The sequence below is a fragment of the Rattus rattus genome, chromosome 6 (assembly GCF_011064425.1).
Source record: "Rattus rattus isolate New Zealand chromosome 6, Rrattus_CSIRO_v1, whole genome shotgun sequence".
Taxonomy (NCBI): domain Eukaryota; kingdom Metazoa; phylum Chordata; class Mammalia; order Rodentia; family Muridae; genus Rattus; species Rattus rattus.
Genome location: NC_046159.1, coordinates 133441262 through 133464729, shown reverse-complemented (window position 1 = coordinate 133464729; position 23468 = coordinate 133441262). Strand labels below are relative to the sequence as shown.

Sequence of the window (23468 nt, the reverse complement as noted above, 5' to 3'; positions counted from 1 at the left end):
TGTTCTGTTTTTATAAATTCATGGAAGTCTCCAGACCCCTGGCTTTATTGAGACAGACATTGGAATCATAGTATACCAAAAGCTGGCTTAGCAGAAAGATGCATCACTCTGTTAGAATAAACTTTTGGTCATCTTCTCTTCATTTTAGAAAAAAAGGTGTTATGTGTAAATTTTGCTTTGGATTTTCAATTTTATTTGACTTCTGAAAGTAAAGATCATTTTAACCCAAATATGGTTAATTTCCTTTCTAAGAGAACTTTACGGAGAATATATCTTCCAAATATTTCTTTTGTTTAGGCATATGGTCTGACTCCCAATGAAAGCCATTAGATTTCTATGGGGGAGTTGGTCATTAGGAGACTGCCTGGTATGCTAAGGTTAGGATGGACTGTAAGAATAGGATGGGCGGTTGTGGTGGGAATCCAAGAGTAGAAAGATGCTGTGGGTTTTGTAGACAAATGTTGGCTGCTCTTGCTTCTGTTCAGCTTATCAACGTTAGAGTGGGGCATCCTAAAAATTCCACTTAGAAAAATCTAACAGCTGTGTACTCTACTCACAGACTTAGCCCTCTGGAGTTAGAACCAGTGAACTCAGATCTATGTATAGTTCTGAAACATACTTACAGTATGATACTAACCAAAAGTTATGGTTAAGTTCTCCTTTAAGCCAGATATAAAATATTGTGCATAATTTGCATGGTAATTATGCCCATTATCTATGGGAAATAAGTTCTTGTACAGGAACTGTAGCAGCCTTAGAATTGTTGTCTGTTTGTTTGTGAGGGGTTTGTTTGATTGGTTGTTTTCTTTTTTCTCAGTAGTTTTAAACACCAAAACAGAAAAAAAAAGCCAAATATTTTTAAAAGTTTGCTTGCAAGTCACTATGAATGAATATTTAAGTCATGTCTCCTATTGATAAGCTTAGCTAATTAAAGAACTACGAGCACTTACAATTGCATCTGTGTTTGGGTTTCTGTTAAAGACTATTATTAGGAGTCCAACAGTCCTCTGAGTACTTAGGAAAACCGTTACCAACTCTTGCAGGTAGTATAAGCATCCTAACTTCGAGTTAGCTGTTTTTCCTTTTCCTTTTTCTAAAACTGGCCTGGACAACACAGAGATCTGCCTGCCTGTGCCTGGGGTTTTAAAGGTGTGTGTCACCAAGTCATTACTCCAGGTTTTCTAATGCTGCCTATAGCTAGGTCGTCCCACAGTTGAACCAAACCTCCCCAGTAGGTAAACAATGCCCATCTAAGGGACCAGGCTTTACTTCCTATGAAGCCTTAAGATCTAAATTCTCTCTCCCTTCTCCCCAAGCCCGGCTCGGGGGCAGCCTCACGATTCTACCCAGCCAATTTGTCATTTGATTTCTTTTGCATTTCCCTAGAATTTAGTCTTTGCAAAATCTCTTTTCTATCAGAATTGGTAGATTGATTATAATGAAGGAATCCTGAGGTGTGTAAATGAGTTTCCCTAAAATCTAAAGCTAAATTCTTTATCTTTCTTATTCCCCGAGTTTCTGTCGGCCTATTCTATGCATGGAGCTTCATCTTAAGTCAGCTTTCAGCTACACACAGAAAGTCCTGCACTCACACAAACAGCTAAATCCACTCCCAATTCCATTCTGGTTTGAATTATATTTGTGAGTATGGACATGAGAAGGAATTTCTACATATTCTTTCAGCAATTGGATGGATGTGTGTGTGTGTGTGGATGGATAGATAGATAGATAGATAGATAGATAGATAGATAGATAGATAGATAGATGAGATTAGGCAACCATTTTTATCCTAGAATATTTCATAAATATGACTTGGGATATGTTTCTTAGCTTTATATTTAAATAACAGAAAAAGACACTAGCACCTGTCCCCAGTGTCCAGGAGGAAGTTACCTGTAAGTAGGTTCCTAACCGAATGCTATCATCAGAACAATAGCATCTGTAACTCTAGATATGATAGTTGACTCAGTACATCTCACACAATACTGAGTAAACGTGCTTAGACGGTATCACCATGTGAAGAACCAGGGGTTCTCGATATGAGAGGCAGAAGTCGGGAACATTCCTATATCGACCTCTGGAAACAGCAGGGCTAACCAAACTAGAGTGGAACTAAGCTGCTCCAAGTGAAAAATAAGAAATGTGTGTTTTTTACTCCTTAATTTTAACTACACAAACACGTAAGTCCAAGAAATTACACAAAACAAGTGCCGAAGACAAAGTCTGTAGCATGTGTGCGCATTAAAGTACTGTGACGCGCATGTCCTGACCGCAGAGTCTAGTCAGAAGTATGCCGTTCAATTTCCCTATGTAATTGTACATATTTGACTACTAGGAAATATGTCTGATACCAGTTTCTAAATATTTTAAGTGAATGTACATGTTATTCTATAACTTGTTCTATTCTTACTAATCTGTTCACAGTCAGTAAATAACAACGCGATGGGGTGGTCATTATGTGTCAGTCACTCTGCTAAGCACTTGGAGGTCTGTTAATGCATTCAGTCTTCATAACAATGCAGTGATTTTATTGTGTCATTACCATTCCCATTTTGCAGTGGAAGATCCTCTGGGACCTCTGAGAGGTGAGGTAAATTGCCCAATTTGATGTCATGGCAGCTCATTCTGGATTGGAGCTGTAGGTCTGCTCACATAGTGCCTAGCTCACACCGCCTCTGTCAGATGCTTAAACCTACCACCTGAATGCAATGTGCATCGGCCCCCAAGTCCCAAAGGGTCCATCTTTTATGAATTTGCAGTGACTGTGGATAATATGCAGATACCATTTAAGTTTCAAAATGCCACCAAGTGCCTCATTATGCCCAGCATTTCCATTGACAATAGCAGAAGCCAGGTAGAACTGTGTTCTGAGGGGTTCAGCGCACAGGAAAATGGACCCCATTGTGATTCATCTCCGTTCCTGCTCTCCCTGCTGCCTGGGTCTGATCCCCCAGCAGCATTCCATTTACGTCAAAAACAACGTCAGTGCAGTGGAAAACACCGAATGACTCACAGCAGCGCTGTGCAGAGCTGGTCTGTGTTACATGACATATAACATCCTAATTTCATAGAGCGCTTTCATGGCAGCTACTAAAACCATAATCGAATCCATTATGTTCTTTTAAAGGACCCAGTTTAAAGCAGTATTGAAAGCAATCTCGAGATGCAGGTACGTGTCCCACCCACTCAAAGTTCCATCCTTAGCTCCTGCCTGGGGAGTCTCTGAATGCTTCCCTCCACCTTTACCAATCCATTCAAGGCTGCTCCACCTTTGTTTCTGCACCTGCCTTTGTGTTTGTGGTGTTCCGCCTCACAAATGGAGGCTCTGAAGGAAAGAATGAATCAGAAAACAGGAGAGAAAAAAGCAACTTTCCTGTCTTCTGAACAGCAACACAAGATTCAGAAAGTAAAGGGAGGGGGAGGGGCGCTGAGGCCGAAGGCTGAGGAACAGTGTTGCTATAGCAATAGGGTATCTGTTAGGAGGGAGTGAGGAGCGTGGCCACCTAAGCCTTTCTATGTCACAGCACATAACTTAGAAACGGAGCCAGCTTCCCCTCCACTCTGCCAGCACCCAAATGACAGCTAAGTTTTTAGGGTCAGAATTTTATTCTTGGGATATATACATACAAAGCCAACTAAAATCCCGTAGGCTTTTCTTCTCCCTGATCAGCTATGCTTCTGTGGAGTTTGCAGCATTACACACTCTTGGGCACTTATTTCTGCACAGAGCGTAAAGTAAAATAGGAGAAGTGCTTGTGCCAGGCACAGGATTGCCCATGAAGCTCACTTCCAGATGGAAGGGTGACCTTGTAGAAGGAGCAGAGGCCTGTGCACCTGAGTTCTCTCAAGGCAGCTTCGCAGAGTAACTGTATAGTCAAGTTAGTGCTGAAGTGAGAGGCCACCTTTGAGCCTCCGTCTTGGTTTATGGGGAGTAGAGCTGACCAGAATCCCAAGGTTCTTCTGGGTGGTGGTGCTGTGATTCTTAACTTGCACAGTGGAGAAGATCGCATGTGAGGGATGAGCACTGCCTTTTAGACTTGAGCTAAGCGCATCCTTCCTGGGCGCAGCTGCTGTTTACGATGATGGGATGCTGAAGCATGGTCTAGCAGCAGCAGCGGGCAGGCTAGACCAGAGTAACGGGACCCAGTCTCTACTGTCTCAGTTCTAGACCTGCTATTAATTAAATCTTCTCGAATCTCCTCATTGCATCCCCTTCATTTCATTTGCTTACTACAAGCAATGGAGTGGCTTCTGCAGTCCTGTAGGCAGGATGCTACACTGTGTTGAAAAGAGAGAATTCTATTGCCAAATGAGCCATATTTACACAGGTAGGATATGTGCCTCTTCTTTGAGTATCTTTTGCCATCTACTAACCAAAGTTGTTATCAAACCATAAAGCCCTCTGAAGGAATCTATTTATAGCCTTCAACAAGTCTCCCCTAGTCCACACTTTAGATAAGCATATGGAGTCAATGCTGGAGAATTTCCTAATAATTTTAGAATTTTGAAACACATGTCTATGGTATTAAAATCTTGCAGTATTGACTTTGAACACTAACTAAGTTGGGGTGGAAAACTAATAGCCCGGGACACAGAACACTAGGACACTCAAGGCAGCTCATCAGCTAGCTGTGTAGAGGAGGGCAAGCTACTCCAATTTTCTGAGTTTCAGGAGAGGAAGCAACCTGCTTGCTGTGGTCTCATGGGTCTGTAATGGGGAACAAGGAGGTGGCAGCGTGTGTGACACTGCTTTGCATTACAGAACATGCAATCCAAAAAAGATGGATTCCAGAAAACATGGAAACCGTGCGTGAACTGTGCTATTTTTCGTTATCTTATTGCTTTCATCTGAGTGGTGTTCTGCACTTTTATATGTAAACAGAGATTGCAAGGTTCACTTTCTCCCAGTGATCACAACTCATGAACTCTTTGCCATGTGAAAGGGGAGACTGCTGACTAGAAAACATCTAGTTATTCCTTATGTTCACCTGAGTGGTCTGACTTCTCCAAGGTTCGTTCTCACTCAAGTATAGGAAATGAAAAGTCCAACCTTCTGTAAATATTGTCATTCGGCGATCTGTCTCCTGGGCTAAGGTACGCTGAATCTTATGTGTTAGAGCTATGCTGCGTGCTCAGTGTTAGAAGAGAGAATCCACCCGAGGTCCTTCTGTGTTTGTGTGTTATGAGATGTTTAGGGCACATCCTTAAAATAATGTTATAAAAAGAAATAGCCTGTACTAATTAATGATGGTTGCAGACATTCTTTTCTATTAGTACAGGTGTATATTAGTTTTCTATAACTGAATTAGGCTTATTTTTAATAATATAAAAGCAGGGCCACTTAATTTCCTGAAGGTGACTTTGTTTAATGACTGCCGTCCTGAAAAGAAGAGGTGGGGTTAACCATCAAATGATTGTATTTACAGGAAATGGCCAAGTGTGTCTGTATAAAGAGTAGTTCCTCTTCAAATAAAGACTTTATTCCAATCATCAATATTCATACGCTGCTACCTCAACTGGTATACTCGTAGCTAAACATCTCTTCCCCCATATCTGCCTGACAATATTACAGATGTTAAGATCCTTTTCAATTGCAAAGAGGACCACCACCGGAAGGCTCTTGGTAGCGCTTTTTATTCTTCCCCGCCTTCCACCGAGTTTTCCTCCTCTGTTGGGTTTGAGTTTTCTTGTGGAGACTCACGCATGATGGCTTTGAATTCAGGGTGGTGTTCATACCTTAGCCTCCGGAGTGCTGGGATAGCAATCAGGTTCTGCCACGCTCAGCTGCTGTTACTATGGTTTTTATCTGTTCGTTTTCCTTTGCCTATTCCCTCCTTCCCTCTCTCTTTGTCTTTTTCTCTTGGAGTCTATTTTATTTTACTTTTAGGTTTTAAAAAAAAATATGTGTATGTTTTGCCTGCATATATGTATGTGCACCACATGTGTGTCTGGTGACTGGGGAGGTAAAAAGAGGGCATCAGATCCCCTGGACCTGGAATTATACATAATCGTGAGCTCCCCTGTCTATGCTAGAAATTGAACCTGGGTGCTGTATAAGATCAAGAATTGCTTATCAGCTTTGGGGCGCCTCTCCATCCCCTTCCCTTGAAGCCCTTCTATGTTGAGATGTAAACATTTTTCTGTGGAAAGCTAATGTAGTTCTCAGTGAGAAGAGAAAGTATTCAGAAAAAGAAATGAAAAGAGGCATCAGCAAATGGCTTGAAATGTAGCCTTGAACCTAATGAATGTAACCTGGAACCTAGTGCTAGAAGATGAAGTCCTTCTCCTTCTCCTCCATGCATAGGGCCATGAGTCACACACTGGGCAATTCAACTGTTGTCTGTTTGTGTAACCAGATCTTGTTCTAAGGAAACGGGTTTAACTTAACTTTGCTGGGATTAAATAATGTCTCTTCTAGTTTATTTTTTTACAGAGTTCAAAGGGAAATAAATTAGATATTCAGTCAATCAAGACCAGAGTGTCTCAGCCTATTAGTGAATTTCTGTGTTCATGATCACCTTCTGTTACCCACACTCGACTTTGGCAACTGTGATCATCAAATGCCCTAACATGTGTGTCCATATGCAAGTGCAAACCTCTGTTTTATATAGTGTGTTGCCGAAAGGCTTTATTCTCTCTGGGTGTTACCTGTGGAGTGCTAGACAAGCTGGAAAAAATCGGCATCTGTCCCCCTTGTCATTGATACCCAGAGGCCGGGTTTCAGTGTCTGTGGTCTCTGCCCATCTTCTCCACTATTTTGCCTCACAAATCATTTTGCAACCCTCTTCCTAGACTTGAATGAAGCAGTCCCAGAGACAGAGCGCCTGGATTCGAAAGCGCTGAAAACTCGGGCCCAGCTGTCTGTGAAGAACAGGCGCCAGAGGCCCACAAGGACTCGGCTCTATGACAGCGTCAGCTCCACGGATGGGGAGGACAGCCTGGAGCGGAAGGTGAGCCCTCAATGGCTGTCAGATTCTTGCCCAGAGTGGCATTGTCTGCCGGTTTATTTATTGAACGGGATAGCTATTGTACTGAACTGCACCATACTTGGAAGGAACTGGAACCGTTTATGTCTTTGTCTTCTAACTTTGTATTCAATTTGCTCTATGGTTGTCATTAAAATGCTTTTCTCCATGTGGTAAGGTAGACAGAAGCATTATCCACATCGCGGTATTTCACCGGGGTGCCTTTGATATTCAGCTGTTGTTTTAACCTAGTGGAAAATGGTGAACATCTCAGTAATCATTTCTACATGCCTCAGGTGCCTGTTTTAGTTGCACTGTTTGTCTGGTGAGTAGTTATGAGCTGTGCATTCTCGGCGGTAAGCCGACAGATAAAAGTTCCTTTCCCAGAGAAGCGGCGGCACAGCCCTGACGCTCAGGCATAACTTGCTCTATAACCTCTTACACCACCAGCACTCAGACACTATAACCACACACATGTCACCAAATCGCTTCTGCCCAAGGGTTGGAGAGTTTCTTCTCCAGAACCAGAGTGTGGTGTCGCACCCCTCACCCCTGTGACGAGCCCTAGGGCCTTCTCATCCCACCACGTGACTGAGTCTCCAGGAGGATCACAGCAGCCAGAAAGGGACCCTTTCTCCTCTGTCTCGGGAGACACTTCACCCTCCTTGCCTTCAACATCTGATCATGATACAGAAGACTCTCCTTGCCGCCACCAAGCCATCGAGAAAACATTACAAGAGAAAGGTGAGTGGGTTTTGTCTTGTTTTTCCCATTCTGTTCACTGTGGTGTCACTAGTACTGGAATGTGTGCATTAGGAAACTTGTTTCTCCTCGTAGGCATACACCCTTTAGCACTGTTTTACTCCTGTCTTAGAGGATAAGAGAAGTCCCACTTCCCTGCAGTTGGTTTTATTTATTTTTACTTTTGCCTGTCAGTTTGATACATTTACCCAGATATGCTTCCCCAAGTCGACTATTGTGAGAATGTTCTGGAAACTGTCTAAAGCTTGTGTGCACTATCGCTTGCAGTTTCCATGAACACTGAGAGCCACGTGCAGGGAAATATGAAGGCCGGGCGATGTAAAATTTAGCCGTTGATGGGTTTTTATTTAATTATGTTTTCCCAGTACTGATTGCGATGGTTATCATTATAATAATCATCGCAACGATCACATTGCAGTGCGACAGGATGGCACAGTAAAGATAAACACAGAGCCGGAGTGGGAAGCCAAACAGGCTCTTCCAATTAAGCTAGAATTTCAAAGTGATGTTAATAGACTTAACTCTTAAAATTATTCCTTTTATTTTATGTACATGGATGTTTTGCCTGCATGTCCAAGCAGTGCCCTCAAAGCTTAGGAGAGAACATCATGTCCACAGAACTGGCATTACAAATGACTGATTATAAACCACCATGTGGGTGCTGGGAATTGAACCCAGGTCCTCTACAAGAGTAGGCAGTGCTCTTAACTACTGAGCCACCTCTTGAGCCCCTGTTTGTCTTTTAATCATTTATTTTGGTATATAAAAAACAACAAATGTGTGTTTAGATAGATCAAACAGTGCAAAGAAGTATAAAGCATCAGGTTTCCCCCTTTACATGTGATGTGTTCCTTTAAGGTAACATTTGGTTATGTTATTTTTGTAAAAACGATGTAATTTGTACATACATAGAGAACAGAAGTTATTTTAGAACATGAGTGTGTGTGTGTATGTGTGTTTATATTCATCCAGTTTAGAAGGATACACACTTACTAATCACATGACTCTGAAACTTTGTTTTACAAATAATATTTGATTTGCACCTATCTATGAATATATACATATATTTAAATAACACATCTTTATATATGTAAATATCTGAATGATCTGTATCTGTCTATTAAGAATTATATACAAAATTACATATCATATATACAATGTATATTAAGAAATATATTCGTAGTAGGGACTCAATGGCTCAATGGTCCAACCATGTGGACCCAAGTTTTAATGGCTGGCATCCAAGTAAAATCTAAGCATGGGGGCATTCATCTGTAATCATGGTGCTAGGGCTTAGGGAGGTTGAGTGAATGTGTGCAGATCCCTGGAGCTCACTGGCCAGCCCATCCAGCCAAGTCACTGAGCTCCAGGTTCAATGATCCACATTGTCTCAATAAAGAAGGTGGAAAGCAACTGAAGAAAGACACCTGACTTCTGTTTCTGGCCTCTACGTTATACACATACACATACACAAGCACATACACATGCACAAGCACATACACATACACATACACATGCACATACACATACACAAGCACATACACATACACATGCACATACACATACACAGGGAAAAGGAGTGATCATGGCAACCCTGTTGTGTGACTAAAAAATAAAAACCAAGTAACATGGATAAATGATTTGCAGTGGATCTGTGTAATTTTCCGCCACACAGCGGGACATAACTGGGACAAGACATCAACAAGGCACAGAAGATTACAAGAGCTATCTCATCATATTTATGGAGAGCAAAGATGGCAGATTATTTTGAAGTGTAGACAAATTTTGGGTTGCAAATGGGAGTGTCAAATTAAGTGTGCTGCCTGGGACAGCGGGGGATCAGGAAGTGGCAACAGAAAGAATACAAGGAGACCTCTTTCCTAAGTGCCGAGGTGGAGGAGGAGTGGCGATAGGCTGGTCTGTTGACTCTTAGTGGTCTATGCCTAAGACAGAAATTCTGGATTTTAATTGTCAAAAAGCACTGAACATACAAAGTTATTGGATGGTCTCTTAATATTCGAGTAACTCCAAAGAATGGATTAAAAAGTGAAAAGCAGACGGAGGGAATCAAGTCAGTCTCCTGAAGAGGGTTCCATTGGTTCGCTAATGATCAGAGAGATAACACTTTAAATTAATTGCCAAAATAGCCAGTTCCTCAGACTAGATGGAAAGGATCCTCCAGGTAACAGCAGCCCTGGAGTGCACCTCACACATGCACTGTGGGCACAACTGCACTTCCCTGCACATTATAAAGTTCCATAGGCATTGAACACAGAACCCCAGCTGACCCCACAGTCCACAGTGCTCTGGGACTGTGGCCAGTGCTGGAGATCTCCTAAAGTGCTCTCCTGGGTCTCCTTACCTCTGCCTATCAGCTGCTAGAGTCGCCTTTCAAAGATCAAGTCCTGCACACAGTTCTTCAGAAGCTGCCCATGAGGCAAACACAGTGCTTAGCATAGGGCATTAAGGCAGAAAACAATTCTGTCAGGCCCACTAACCGATCAGACCTAATTGTCAGTTCAGTGAACAGCTTGACTGTGATGTTGGCTTACTTCCAAAAGGATTAAAGGTTTTCAAAAACTTTCATTAATCAAAGCGTGGTTAATGATAGTAGCTTCACAGAGCTAGCCTTCCAGTAAGTTCTCTGCCCTCTCCTACGCACAAACAGGTGGTTGTTGGGAGAAGGCCAAAGCAGAAGCTCATTCTTTGGAGCTGCTGATGCTTGGAGTCCCACAGTGTGGGTCTATGAGGCATAGTGTCTGTTTTATAGGTTTTACTGGATTGCTTGGTTTGGTTATTTGCAATGTTAGAGACTAGAAGCAGAGCCCCGCATGTGCCAGATGAGTGTTCTGCCTTTGAGCCCCATCTAAAGGCATCATGATCAGAGAGTGATCCCTTACCCAGGAAAGCTCATGGGGGCCTTCAAAGGCAGCGCAGTCTTATCTGGACTCCCTCTGCCCTTTCCTTCTAATTGATGACTGTTTTGAAGTTGACAGGAGAGTAATCAGCAGATGTGAAGCGTGCTTCACGGGCCCTTAGCAGACACAGAGCAGGAGAATGTGAACATCTCCATTTCCATGACCCTGCCTTGTCTGTGACTCCTTTGAAATTAACCAGAACCAAAGAAGGGGGGCTGGTCATTTCTTCTCTAAAGAAGACCACCAAGATCTAGGGCTTTCCCTTTCTCAGGATTCCTGAGCTAACCAGACTGCTGGGTAGCTGACCAGAGCAGTTCACTGACCTTTTATATAGTACTAACTTACGAGCAGACAAGTGGGACGCCTCCTGTAACATATGTCTGGATTGGAGTTTCTGGAGTTGGAATCAAATACAGTGAGCAAAAGCAGCTTGGGGAGGAAAAGGTTTATTTCATCTCATACTTCCAGATAACAGTGTATTGTCCAGGAACATCAGGGCAGGAGACTCAGGGCACGAATCTAGAGGCAGGGACTGATGTAGATGTTATGGAGGAGGACTACTTACTAATTTACTCTCAACCTTCCCTTCCAAAGTCTTATAGATCAGCCCACCAAGTACTCTCGGTTTGTTCTCTCCCTACCCTACCCCAGACTTGTTTGCAGGGTGGGTTTGTCCTCTCTTGACCTTTGTTACCCATAGACATGTAGGAACGCACTTTGCTTTCTTGTCATTCTAATCTCAGTGTCCCTGCAACTTGGAAGGTGTCTCTCATCCACTGGCTATCAGACAGTACTCTGAGGAACTGAGGTTCTGGTCATCAGTTTTCAAGATCCTGAATTTCAATAATGTACACACATCTAATGAAGCTCAGCGTGCTGGATCATGTTGCCAAAAACTCTGAAAACAGTCTATACCAAAATAGTAATTTTCTGGCTTACCCTGGGAGGATCAGCCATCAGAGTAACTACTAGCCTTCAGTCATTCCGTTATCTCCTAGGTAGTGGATTCATAAATCAGAAAGTTAGTGAATGAGCATAAAGTTAGAATGAAATTAACTGGTTGTATACACGGAATGTGCCATTAGCATGCTGACGAACTGCCCCTTCCTCTAACATTTTCCCACATGCCTCAGGGTTTCTCACCCAGTTCTTTAAACAGACCAAAGTGCCATTCAAATATTAAAGGAATCCTATGCTCCCTTTAGATGGGATTGCTGCTCCAACAAACATTAATGGAATGGGATATTCATCCATTGGGATAACACTCCAGAGTATAGGATTCTGTAACCCCTGGCATTCTTTGCTGTATAAGGCAGATCCACTCATCTGAGCTGGACTTAAAAATTCAGGTGTGGCTACCTCTGGCACCCTCAACATGTGGCCTTTCTCTCTCACTGGCTTCTCAGTGACACAACTAAAAAAGGCCTTTGTGATGCTTCCAGGTACAAACTTGACTCATGTTTATACTCTTGACTAGCTAACACTGCACCCAGCATAAACCCAAACGGCTTCATTTGGCTTTGGATCACCCATCCCACATTCCACAGTGGTTTGCACTGTTACTCCTTCCTCTGTGCTTTTTCGTACAGTGACTGACTTAGTGTTCAGGAGTTAGTGGTGACACAAGCTTTTCTCGCCTATCTCACTACTCCTTGTCTTCTTGGTTTCTCAGAAAGTGTGTGGCGAGGAATTGATGCTCACAAACATATCGGTGCATTACTAAGTTTGACTCTCCAGACAAGTAATGCAGTCATCCGGGGGGACCAGCCAAGCCCAACAGCCACCTGTTTTGCAAGGAAGTGTTACTAGGATGTACACTTTTCCAGCCACATAAGCATCCCTTCAAGCTGTCATGGCTGAGCAGAATGCTTGAGAGAGAGACTGAACATCTTCCCGACATAAAATATAAAGTGTCTACTACCCTCTGGCCCATCTGCAGGGAATGTCTTCATGACTGTTGGCTAGAAGTGTGTTTTAGCCCACTCACCACTACTTTATGAACTCTGGAGACAGTGTAGTCACTGCTGACTTCTAGATTTTCAGTCATACACACATAGTCTCAGTCTGTCAACTCACTTACAAACTGCTTGACATGACACAGTGCTTTATTGCATCACTAAGCCTAGCCCTCCGTCTGCCTTACTGCAATTAGGATTTCTCTACATGTGAATACCTCATCTCATGTCATCATTTCCTCTCATATTTGAGAAATGGAGATGAAAGGAACCCCATAGGTGCTGCCTCCATGACTTACCTGTAACTAAATGCCAATTAAGTCAGCAGAAGCAAGCAAGCAAACAAACAAAACAACAACAACAAAAATGTCTCTCCGGAGGGCTGTAAAACAGAGTTCTTTGGCCATGAGAGGGGTGAAAAAAGTTCCTTTCTCCCCTACAAGAGCAGCCTTTTACTGAGATTTGATCTCTACACTTACAAGGCAGTGAGGCTTTGCCCAACAAGGTTATCTAAAGTAAATTAAGCACTCACTGTCAGTTTTCTCCTCAACTTTAGGAGTTAGGGTTTGAGGTTTTCATATGACCTTTAGCACAGTGCCTGGTATTCTCAGAAACTTCCATGGAGTTAATATCATCCTAACTATAACCCATCTCTTCAAAGTCCTTACACAGTTCCCTTCTTATTCATATACTGTGCTAGGTCTCTTGAGTGTAGATATAAATAATGTGCTATTGCTGAGAATGGAGAAGATACCTGCTTTTCTGTTTGCTAACTTCACCTAGGAAGTGCAACTTATGTGACCACCCAAGGACATTAAAAAGAAGAAAGGATGGGTAAGGAGATGCAGAAGGTAGAGTGCTGGGGTGAGCAGACACAGTGATTCAAAGGAATGGGCTATCTCAGTGACTGCAAGTGTTGACTTCTTCAAGCTAGTGATACTAGGTGTAAAAGCTTTGTCTGTCTATGGTTCTATGATGTAACGATTTTAGATACTTCACCCTAACACTAGGAAACCACAGACTATTCTGGGCTGAGAATAAGAAGCAAAGGACTGTGGGCATGGGGAAACTAAGCAAAAAGACAGGGCAGGAGAAGCATGGGCAGTGCCGGGCAGATTGGTACAAGAGCCTTGACACTGATGTTTAGACAGTACTGAGAAGACAGCAGACCAAAGCCAGTGGCTTCATAACATGTGCTTTATCACAAACAGAAATAGAGAAATCGGATACATTGTATGGGAGCTATGATTGAGGTCCTGAGTTCAAGAGGGAAGCCAGGTCAGGGAAGTAGACATGGACATTCCCATGATGTGAGAAGGGACAGTCATGTGTCTTATCTAACAGATGGCCTCCAGGAAGGCCTTTAGGACTCAGTGCCAGGAGAGTGCATATTAGTTTGAAAACCAAGAGGCCAGTTGCTGAAGTCTAAAGCTGAAGTAATTGGTCTGAGTACCTAAGCTTCTGACTGGTCACGAAGGTCACATTGGGGCAGTTCCTGAAACCTAACGGACATCTTACATAACATTAAATAACTGAATATGTGAAATATAATAATCACCTTCCCTTAGCTCCTACCACACCTGTGTTGATTTTTATGCACACTAAACATTCTGATATATATCAAGAATTAATTTAAATGATGTAAATGATAGGGGAACTATTCTTTAATCTTGCTTCGCCATTTCAGTGTTCCCTGAAACATCTTTGGCAAATGTGTGAGATAATGATGTGAGGTTGCCTAGCAGCAGGCTCTGTGATGGGCAGAGTCGGGCTCTTAATCCAAATACTACATCACTGACAAGTTCCAAAGAGTCTCCATGAATATTGTCTCAGCGCTTCCAGCTACCCCTCATTCAGGAATTAATTAAACAAGCTCCTTTAACTCCACACTGTCCTAGCCCTTAAGCATTCTTTAGGATTGATACGGAAGAATTCATCTCATTTGTTTCTTTGGCTTCCATTACAAGAAAATTGAAAAGCTGCTTTTTAAAAAGTGTCCATCACCTCAGAAGACATCCATTTTTTAATGGGTGCGTGTCACATCTACAGCCGTTAACTCAGTTAACTGAAAGAGTTATGATACTCATATACAAATAAACATGGGAAGAAAGAAGGGGATTTTTGACACAGGCATATATCCAGCTCTTGTATTTCATCAGGTACATTTCAGAGAATTATTGTAGTCTCTGAGAACCATTAGTTAACAATATGAAAAGCCCATAGCTGGGAAGCCTTGGAGTATCTGTGTCCTGAGCTGCTTTGGGAGCTTTGGAGCTGAACTTACGAATGGGAGCTATGTGACTGGTGTCTGAATAGGAATGTAGCCCGAAGTAAACAAAAGTCACAAACAATCTGTAAGTCACGAACACTGTCTTAGGGTGTCTGTTTTCTATACATCCCATGTCAGAGTCCCTAGACAAGGCCAACACTAGCAATTAAGACGGAAGTGTCCACACGCCCAACACTCCTTGCTGCAGAGTTTCATTCCCTTTGTCAAAGGTGGGATGCATGCCACTGATAGATAGATCACACTAAACCCCATTCTTAACGTCTTTCTTCTGGTTGACAAAATATCTCATGTCCTGTTCCCCATCGCTGCTACCCTGCAAAAGCCTCATTTATGGAGGGGGCACCACTCAGTCAGCTCCAAGTCCTTGGAAGACTTGGGCATCTTTGGTGTCGTGATGGGCCAGACAGCTGTGTTCCAACTAGCTCTTCAAAAGCACCTTCAAAACATATATTTGGCTTCCACTTAAGAAGGTGCCCCCAGTTTCTGCCTTACCCTGTCCCAGTACTGGCCATGGGCCACTCGTATGGGGAAGCTCAGAGGGGAATTCTTTATTCTCAGTTGCTTTCTGAAGCTTCCAGACCTTCACAGGTCTTAATGTTTTCTGTTGGGATTTGAGACTCAACCGGGTTTCTTCAGAAGGCAGGAAAGCCCCAAACCAAGAAAGCATTGGAAGCCGAAACTCAGACCTTCACTGCCTGGAGTAGGAGTCAGAGATGGGGCAGAGTCACTACCACCCCTGCTGTAGGGAGAGCATTTACTCTTGGTCATTTCTTTCATCCCCACATGTATGAAGCCGGTGTCACTGAGAGGACCTTTCCTGCTCTGCCGAATGTCCCCACCATGGCTGAGTTGCCTTTGTCTTGTGAACAGGAAAGCCATTAGGTTCTTACACATTGAAGAATTTGGGCAAAACTCTCAGATTCCAAGTACCCTGACTTTTGATTTGTGGCTTAAAATATAAAAATAACTGATCTTTCCCCTATGTGTCTATGTCCTAGACGATGCCAATTGTCCTAAATCACTAAGAACATCCAGTTCATTCGTGGTACAAAGAGGAAAAATTAAGCAAAAGTTTGCAGATCTGGGGTAAGCACCTCCTTCTGAAAATATAGTCCCCTGTAAGAGAATCCTAAAGGGGGTTTACCTTTCTCTCTCTGACTGTATGCTGTTGTTGTAGGGCGCCTTTGCGAAGGAATCCCAGCAAGGGGAAGAAATGGAAAGAAAAAGAAGTCAGTAGGTTTTCTGCAGGTAGCAGGTACGGGTGGGTGATTAAGAACATACCTTTGTTTCTTTAGCTAACTCTCCGTCCCTCTTTTACTGTTACCCAACATGAGTGGTCGGTGTTTATAAACCCAACTGATGGGCTCAGAGTTGTGCTGAGGGAAAATTAGCTTATGGCTATCTTCAGTTATAGCTTTGAACACATTCATTGGACACTAACTGCAGAATTACAGTCACATGGGTATTTTAGACATATTTCAGGTTTGTCTCTTTTTTCTGTTGGGGTTTTTGGTTGTTGGTTTTGCTTTATTGGCCAGCTCTTCACATTATTTTTAATTAATGCCTTCCTTTTCCCACACCCTCATCTAATGGGGTGATTTTGCACTTGGCACCATGTGGCAATCTACGTTCTTGTATGAGTGGCTACCCACCATCTCACTGGTCTCAACTGTTTAGTGGACTTGCAAGCACTATTGACTGTGCTTACCTTTCAGTAAGAAAAAAATTACTAAAAACTAAGTTCTGAACAACATGTGGTCCAGTTTTCCTAGTTCCGTTCTGCAGTTATAGAATTTAACAGATTTATGTAAGGAGGCATAAAGCTCCGAAGTCCGCATGTCTAGGGCTGAATCTCAGTTCTCCTGCCTCCAGCTTGTAAATATGGGATGAGTTGTTCAGCCGTCTCTGCCTGTTTTCTCATATGAAGTGAGTGAGATAATGGTTTGTATAAGGCTAACGTGAAGTTAGATAGGATTGCATACAAAGTACCACAAATGCTCTGTGTATTCCTGGTGCCTAGATAGAAGTCAAAACCATTAATGATGAAAATTTGCTGTTGTTATTACTTAATTCTTACAAAGTGGTTTTACATTTACCAACTTAATTTAATCCTTTTAATAAGATTAGGAAGGCAAATACTTTCTCAAAGAAGATTTCCTCCTTCATTAAACTGAGTTGATTGTCCCCAGATTGACTATAAGTCAGGGAGGACAAAGATGGGACTTGTGCTTCCTGTCCAGTTGCCTCTCAACATACCATGCCAACGCTAGGTACCAACAATCTAATAATCATACACTTCTTTACAAAATTTGGGGATGATAGTAACCCTCACCATGTCTCTCAGTGTCCTAGACTAGGGAAGAAACAAAACCCTAAGATACTAAAAATGACTTAGGGATCACGTGCCTACCTGAGAAGTTAGCCACCACTGTTACATCATTTGTCCTTGTCCGTGGCAGTACTCCTTGGTAAGAAAACGGGTTGGAAAGAGGAGAGAGAATTCAAGATTTAATTAGTTTTGCCAGTCTGGTTTTCATTTATGTTCTGTAGTAGTAGAATGCCCTCCATATTGTGAGGGAATCTCAAGAAAATCAAGTGTACGTGAGGCTGAGCAGCTCAGAAGCAATTTAACTCTGAGTTTTTAAAGTTTTAAAAACTTTTCCGATATTTTAAAAAATATCTACTCTGTACCTTAAAACTAAGCACTATTGACCATACTCCAAAGAACAGCAAAGCCACTTTCAAGAGAGCGGGAGCTGAGCAAAGCCACAGTGGCAGGAAGCTCTGCCTGTGAGACGATGCTACCCCTCCTCTGAGAGCTCAGCAGCAGAGCAGCATTGTCCTCTCAACTTCAAGCCTCAACCCAAGAGAAACTTAAACATAGAAGCTCGCATGAGAGACAGTGTTTGACTGAGCTACGAGTGGAAATTAAGAACGTGTGGATGGTGTTGCTGGGTGTTGGCTCTACTACAGGAAAAGTCATAGTGAGTTGAAGGCGTTGTCACCAGTACCCTGGTTACCCACACTTGTGGCTGTTTTCAACCCAGGTTGCTAGCTCAGTTGTCTCTCCAGCTCTGTCTTTGTAAAACATTAACCCTTGATTCCCCCTGGTTCATTAGACACAAATAATTATACATGTACTAACACCAGAAAATATTTTTCAATTAGAATTGTAATTTTATAATTATTAAGAATTGTAGTAGAATTTTGGTGGAATAAAAACAAGATTATATAATTGACATAGAAAAGCAAGAGAAGAGAGAACTTCCCTTCTTCAGAAGACAATTTCAAACTGTCAGAGTGGTTGGGTAACACTAATCAAATCAGCCCCTGCTCTCCTATATGGGATGATAATGGACTCGGAACTTGGTAAAACGTATTCCCAGGAGAGCAGAACTACCACCCTATAGGAGCTTCATGATGCTGGTCCTATCGATCCCCACAAATAGAGGTCACACACATCATCAGCTGCAGAGAGTATCCTGGGTCAATCACAGAGAAGAGTGGGGTGGACTCCACCCCAGGAAGCTCTCTCAGGAAAAGCAGAGGCGCCTCAGAGTTAGCTAATAGTCTTATCTCTTAGGAGTCTGTCTAGTCCCTATTAGGTTGTTATAATCTGTAGAGGTCGCCAGTCAGTTCTAACCTGTAACTGTTAAACTTGAGAGAATAAGACTTTTACTAAATGTAGTCTTGGTTGTCGCTTTTTCTTCCCTGCAGCATTTACTCTGCTGTGTTTCTTCTGAGGACATAATAACTCAGATACATGAGCAGCAGGAGACACACAGAGAAAGTAGATGAGGATAATGATCACAATAAATTATCCCAGAGAAGAAATTTGATTTAGTGTGCACAGTTAACACCTGATTTGTACAAAGCTCCATAGGAGACAAGAAGCAGAAGAGGCATCAGGTTACTGGAGCCAGTAACCCTGAGAGGTACATACCTGAGCCATAGGATCAGCCTTAGCCCATGCTGGATTGTAGAGAGGTGAGCACTGGTTAATGGTTAGTAAAGCACCTACTTGGAACACTGTTGAGAAGTCCCAGTTTAGAATCAATGGACAACTCTCTCTGTGTGTGTGTGTGTGTCTGTCTGTCTGTCTGTCTGTCTGTCTGTATCTGTCTGTCTCTGTTTCTGTGTGTGTCTGTGTGTGCATGTGCATGTGTCTGTGTGAGAGTATGTGTGTGCATGTTTGTGTGTCTGTCTCTGTGCCTGTCTATGTCTTTGTGTGTTTGTATCTCTCTGTGTCTGTGTGTGTCTTTCTGTCTGTCTATCTCTATCTCTCTCTATGTTGTGTATCAGTGTATGTCTGTGTGTACATGTGTCTGTGTGGTGTCTTTTTTGTGTTTGTATCTCTATCTCTCTCTCTGTGTGTGTGTGTGTGTGTGTGTGTGTGTGTGTGTGTGTGTGTCAAGTATAGCAGATGTTATGCTAGGTAAATGACAGAGGCGGGAGACAGCTGTCTTCTTTGGAAGTGAGCTTGCATTTACCTTAAAGAATGACCAGTGAGAAGAAGACTGAGATGCAGCCCAGGGTAGGAGGTCTGACTTTGCCTTAAATAAATCATCTTTTCCTCCTGAGTAAGTGCACAGCATCTAACTCAGTATCTGCCTCTCTGTGCTCCATCTAATACGGCTGCCACTGGTCCCTGTGGTGACTGAACTGCTCTACAGTGACATGTACTGCTGTTGAAAATGCACACTTTCTTCAAAGACTTAATAAATAGGAATTATAAACATTTTAGTTTTTATAATATTAATTGTATATTAAAATACTTTACATTAGATTCGGAGTTGTAGATACACTTTTAAAATTAGTTTTACCTGTATCTTTTCCTATGGCTACTAGAAAATGTTAATTTATACATGCGACCCACACTATGTGTCTATTATATGATGCTAAGCTATGCAAAATCAATATTCCTTAGATTCCTTAGATGATCATGTTGGCCTATAATTAATATGGGTCTGTTCATTATTTATGTATAGCCTACTATTAGTTCCAAAATACTTTGTTTATACTCAGAAATGTGTTTTGCAGCATAATTTATTTTAGAAGTAAACTACACGGGGGAAGTACAGTAACGCAAAAGGCGGAGTTGTTTGGACCTAAACCGCATCGCCTTCACCGTGAGTCTCGTCTTAGTCCTTTAGTGAAAACAAAGTGCGTAAGTCAGAGTTCGGAGCTCAGTTCTGCATTAAGCCATCTCTGCCTCTGTTTTCTCGTGGAGCCACACACATTCCTCATGTAATGGCCTACAGACTTGGGAAGTCTGAGAGGGGGCACATCTAACAAATACACATGACTGTCTTCATCGTTTCCAGTATTTACAGAAAGTTTGCTTGGAGGGAATTAAAGCAGTGTGTATTTTGCTGGCAGGCTCAGCTGTCCAAGGAGGGCATTCAGGAGAGCTTGGAAAGCGAGCGAGTGAGCGAGTGTTCAATAGGTTTCGCTGGTGGCAACCCTTCAGAGGTAGAACTTCTCTAAAGCCTTTGGATAACATGGCATGCATGCCAGTGGGTTTGAGATTGGACCCAATGACAGGTGCTTTGCCCTGCCCCTGGACAGCCATCTGAGCTGAGTCCATACATGCTCATGGGCAGAACAGGGGTTGAGGTGAGCACATGAGTTTATATAGGAATATGCCCCATGATGCTTGGGCTGAGCCCAGAGAGAAAGCCACTGAGAGGTGCAGTCGCCTTTTTAGCTTCTTGGTTTTGTTGATAATATAACTTAAGAATAAACATGGGGGGACATCAGTGACAGTGAGAAAGTGAAAGGCAGGCAAGCTAGAGATACCAGCAGTGACTGGCAGAAGAGACGGAGAGAGGAAAGAGGGAAATGTGGCATGGGAAACAAAGGGAGAGAGAAAGGCGCCACAGCCTGCTTGGTGTAAGGAAGCACCCCTCTCAGAGGGTGAAGCGGGCCTCCTCACAGAAGCTCCTCTTCATCCTTCCAGAGCAACCAAACAGGAAATACTTAACCATCGCACCACATGGCTCAACCGTGTCGTCAGATAGGACCTGCTCTGTGTGGACTAGACCTCAGAACAGGACTGAAAGAGCAAGGAATGAAGTCAGTGTCCCTTTAGCTTCCTTAGCTGAGAGCCAGAAGGGATTGGGAATTGTGCTGTGTCCCCTTTAAAGTCTCTCCATTAGCTTTGTGGTCAGTTTAAAGCCCCTGTCTTTGTTCCACCTCTAACTCTGCCATGATTTCAAGCAACCTGTGCCTTCATCACTAACACTCTTGGCTTCTGCTGCTTTGTTTTTAATCTGGCGATGAGAAGCCAGCGCTTGAAAATGAATGAGAAGCAGCTTGGAGAGTTCCCATTATTGTGATCGAAATCTGCCTCCTTTTTAATTCTTTAATTTCCTGTCTAGCAGATCATTACTGACCACTGATCATACCATTTGTCTCAGAGGAACCTGGCATTGCTGTCATATGTCCTAGCTGGGCTTAGGAAAGAATGGCAGCCGAGAATGATTTCATTCCTCCCTGTCTGCCCACATATGAGCAGTCACCTTTCTGCAGCCTCTGAGTAACAGCCTGGCTCTTGTAGAGCCAACTGATGTACCTTTCAAGGGCTCTCTGTTGGTTGTACATGTCAGCTTAATAATCTGAACACACACACACACACACACACACACACACACACACACACACACACGCATGCACGCACACATGCACACGCACATGCACTAAGTCCATTTTTAACAAGGAAACAAATGTCTAGGGATACAGCTTAGTCTTTAGAGTGCTTCCTGGTGTTGCCCCAGTTCCTAAAGTAAGTCCAGGGGCCCAAGGCAATAACCCCAGCTCTTGGGAGATGGAAGCAGGAGGATCAGAGATTCCAAATCATTCTTTGACTACATAGCAAGTTCAAGGCCAGCTAGGGGTCCTTGATACTCAGCTTCAAAACAAAGAAAAACTTTCCTTTAAAAAAATCCTGTTAAATTTGTAACCTAAGGAGGACTGACTCTTAAGCATCCCATTACTCTCATCCATTTGGTTGACCTTATATACAAAAACACAAAGCTAAAATGAGTGGCTGGAGAGATGGCTCAATCAGAAAGTACTTGCCAAACATGCACAAGAACCTGTGTTTAGGTCCGACACCCATGCAAAAGCCAGGCTTGGCAGTGCACTGGAGGAACAGACAAGGTGCATCTCTGTGGCTCCCTGGCAACCCAGCCTCCACAAGAGTGAGCTCCACATTCAGTACAAGACCCTGCTTCAGAAAAGAGAAGATGAGATTGGAAGAGAAAGATATCTGATACTGCCAACTCTTGGCCTCCACACACATACATGCACAGACATGTGGACATGTACATACATCACAGGAAGGAGGGAAGGAGGGAAGGAAGGAAGAAAAAAGAGGTTTAGATTACTGAGATGAGTTTAAATTTTCTAGGTGTGTGTCAGAAGTAAAGTGTCTGATTAGTGTGCCCGAGACCCTGGGTTTAATCCCAAGTACCAATATTAATGAAAATAAATGTTAAATAGAATCAGAAGGGACATTTTGGTCAGATTTATAATAGCACACCTTTATTAAAACCTAAGCAGTAGATTTGTTGTTCTGAAATTAACATCTGTTTTGAGAGCATGGATATACATGATCCTTTTTCAATTTCAACTGAAACCCTGCCGAGGAAAGGGAATAGCTCGGTTGTCTCCTGGAAGTCTAGTGTGAGTCAAAGTGAACTCTTGACCCGAAATGAGCAGAAATTCCAACCAGAGCTCTGGATCTGGGAGCAGATATTCAGGGTGACTGAGGCTGACAGTCAGAAGGACAATTTCTTATGCTGCCCACCATGATCTCCAAAGTCGCTGTGGATGGAGCTGGCCTCGCAGCCTCCGTCTCTTCAGTGGGTGTTAGATCCTCTCAAAATTCCCCCTCTGACTTAGATAAGTGGAGTCTGCACATATTCCTCAGCTATTGGTCTTCAGTAACGTCCTCCGCAATCTTCATAATTCTATGGTCGTTAATACCCTCTCTGCCTGGCAATTTATGAACTGCACATGATATTTTGATGATGTCTGACTAGACTCTGAATACTTCATGTACCTTATTTGCAGAATGAAAACAGCAAAATATCACTGTAAAGTATTTAACAGAAAAAATAAAATTTAGGGTGCCAGCTCCAAGATAAATGGATTTCAGAGAATAAGTATGTGAGTTAATCACACTATAGAGTTATTAGGAATAAACCATTTGACTATCAGGAAGGTTAATCCGATGACATTTGTGATTTACAAAAATCAACTCCTATGGCAATTGGTTCCTCCAGTTCCTAGCAATAAAACCCGTGAGGATATACTGTGGCAGGGACTTGTGATTTTTGTTTTAATGTTGAATTTTGGTGTGCCAGCCTCTGGAGGTGGATAGAGTGCAGAACACCTGGCTCCTTGAACCCTCCGGAGGATATATTCACATTCATTAAAAATTCATTCTACTAATCTTGATGTAGGAAAGAGAAGAAGGAAGGGACAGAAGAAAGGAAGGGAAGGAAGGAGGGAAGGAAGAAGGGAGGGGAGGAGTGAGAAGCAAGGGAAGGGAGGATACTGTATTGTGGCAAAC

General features: G+C 42.7%; 1 protein-coding gene across 1 annotated transcript in view; it reads left to right on the top strand.

The window, feature by feature from the left end:
• The window catches only part of Ppp1r9a (protein phosphatase 1 regulatory subunit 9A), a 166854-nt gene that overhangs the window by 128735 nt on the left and 14651 nt on the right, over nucleotides 1–23468 (top strand). Inside the window, exons 13-16 of the mRNA XM_032907274.1 lie at nucleotides 6793–6967; nucleotides 7423–7709; nucleotides 15889–15976; nucleotides 16068–16145. Of these exons, the coding sequence (XP_032763165.1) occupies nucleotides 6793–6967; nucleotides 7423–7709; nucleotides 15889–15976; nucleotides 16068–16145 (628 nt within the window). The remainder of the gene's footprint in view (nucleotides 1–6792; nucleotides 6968–7422; nucleotides 7710–15888; nucleotides 15977–16067; nucleotides 16146–23468) is intronic.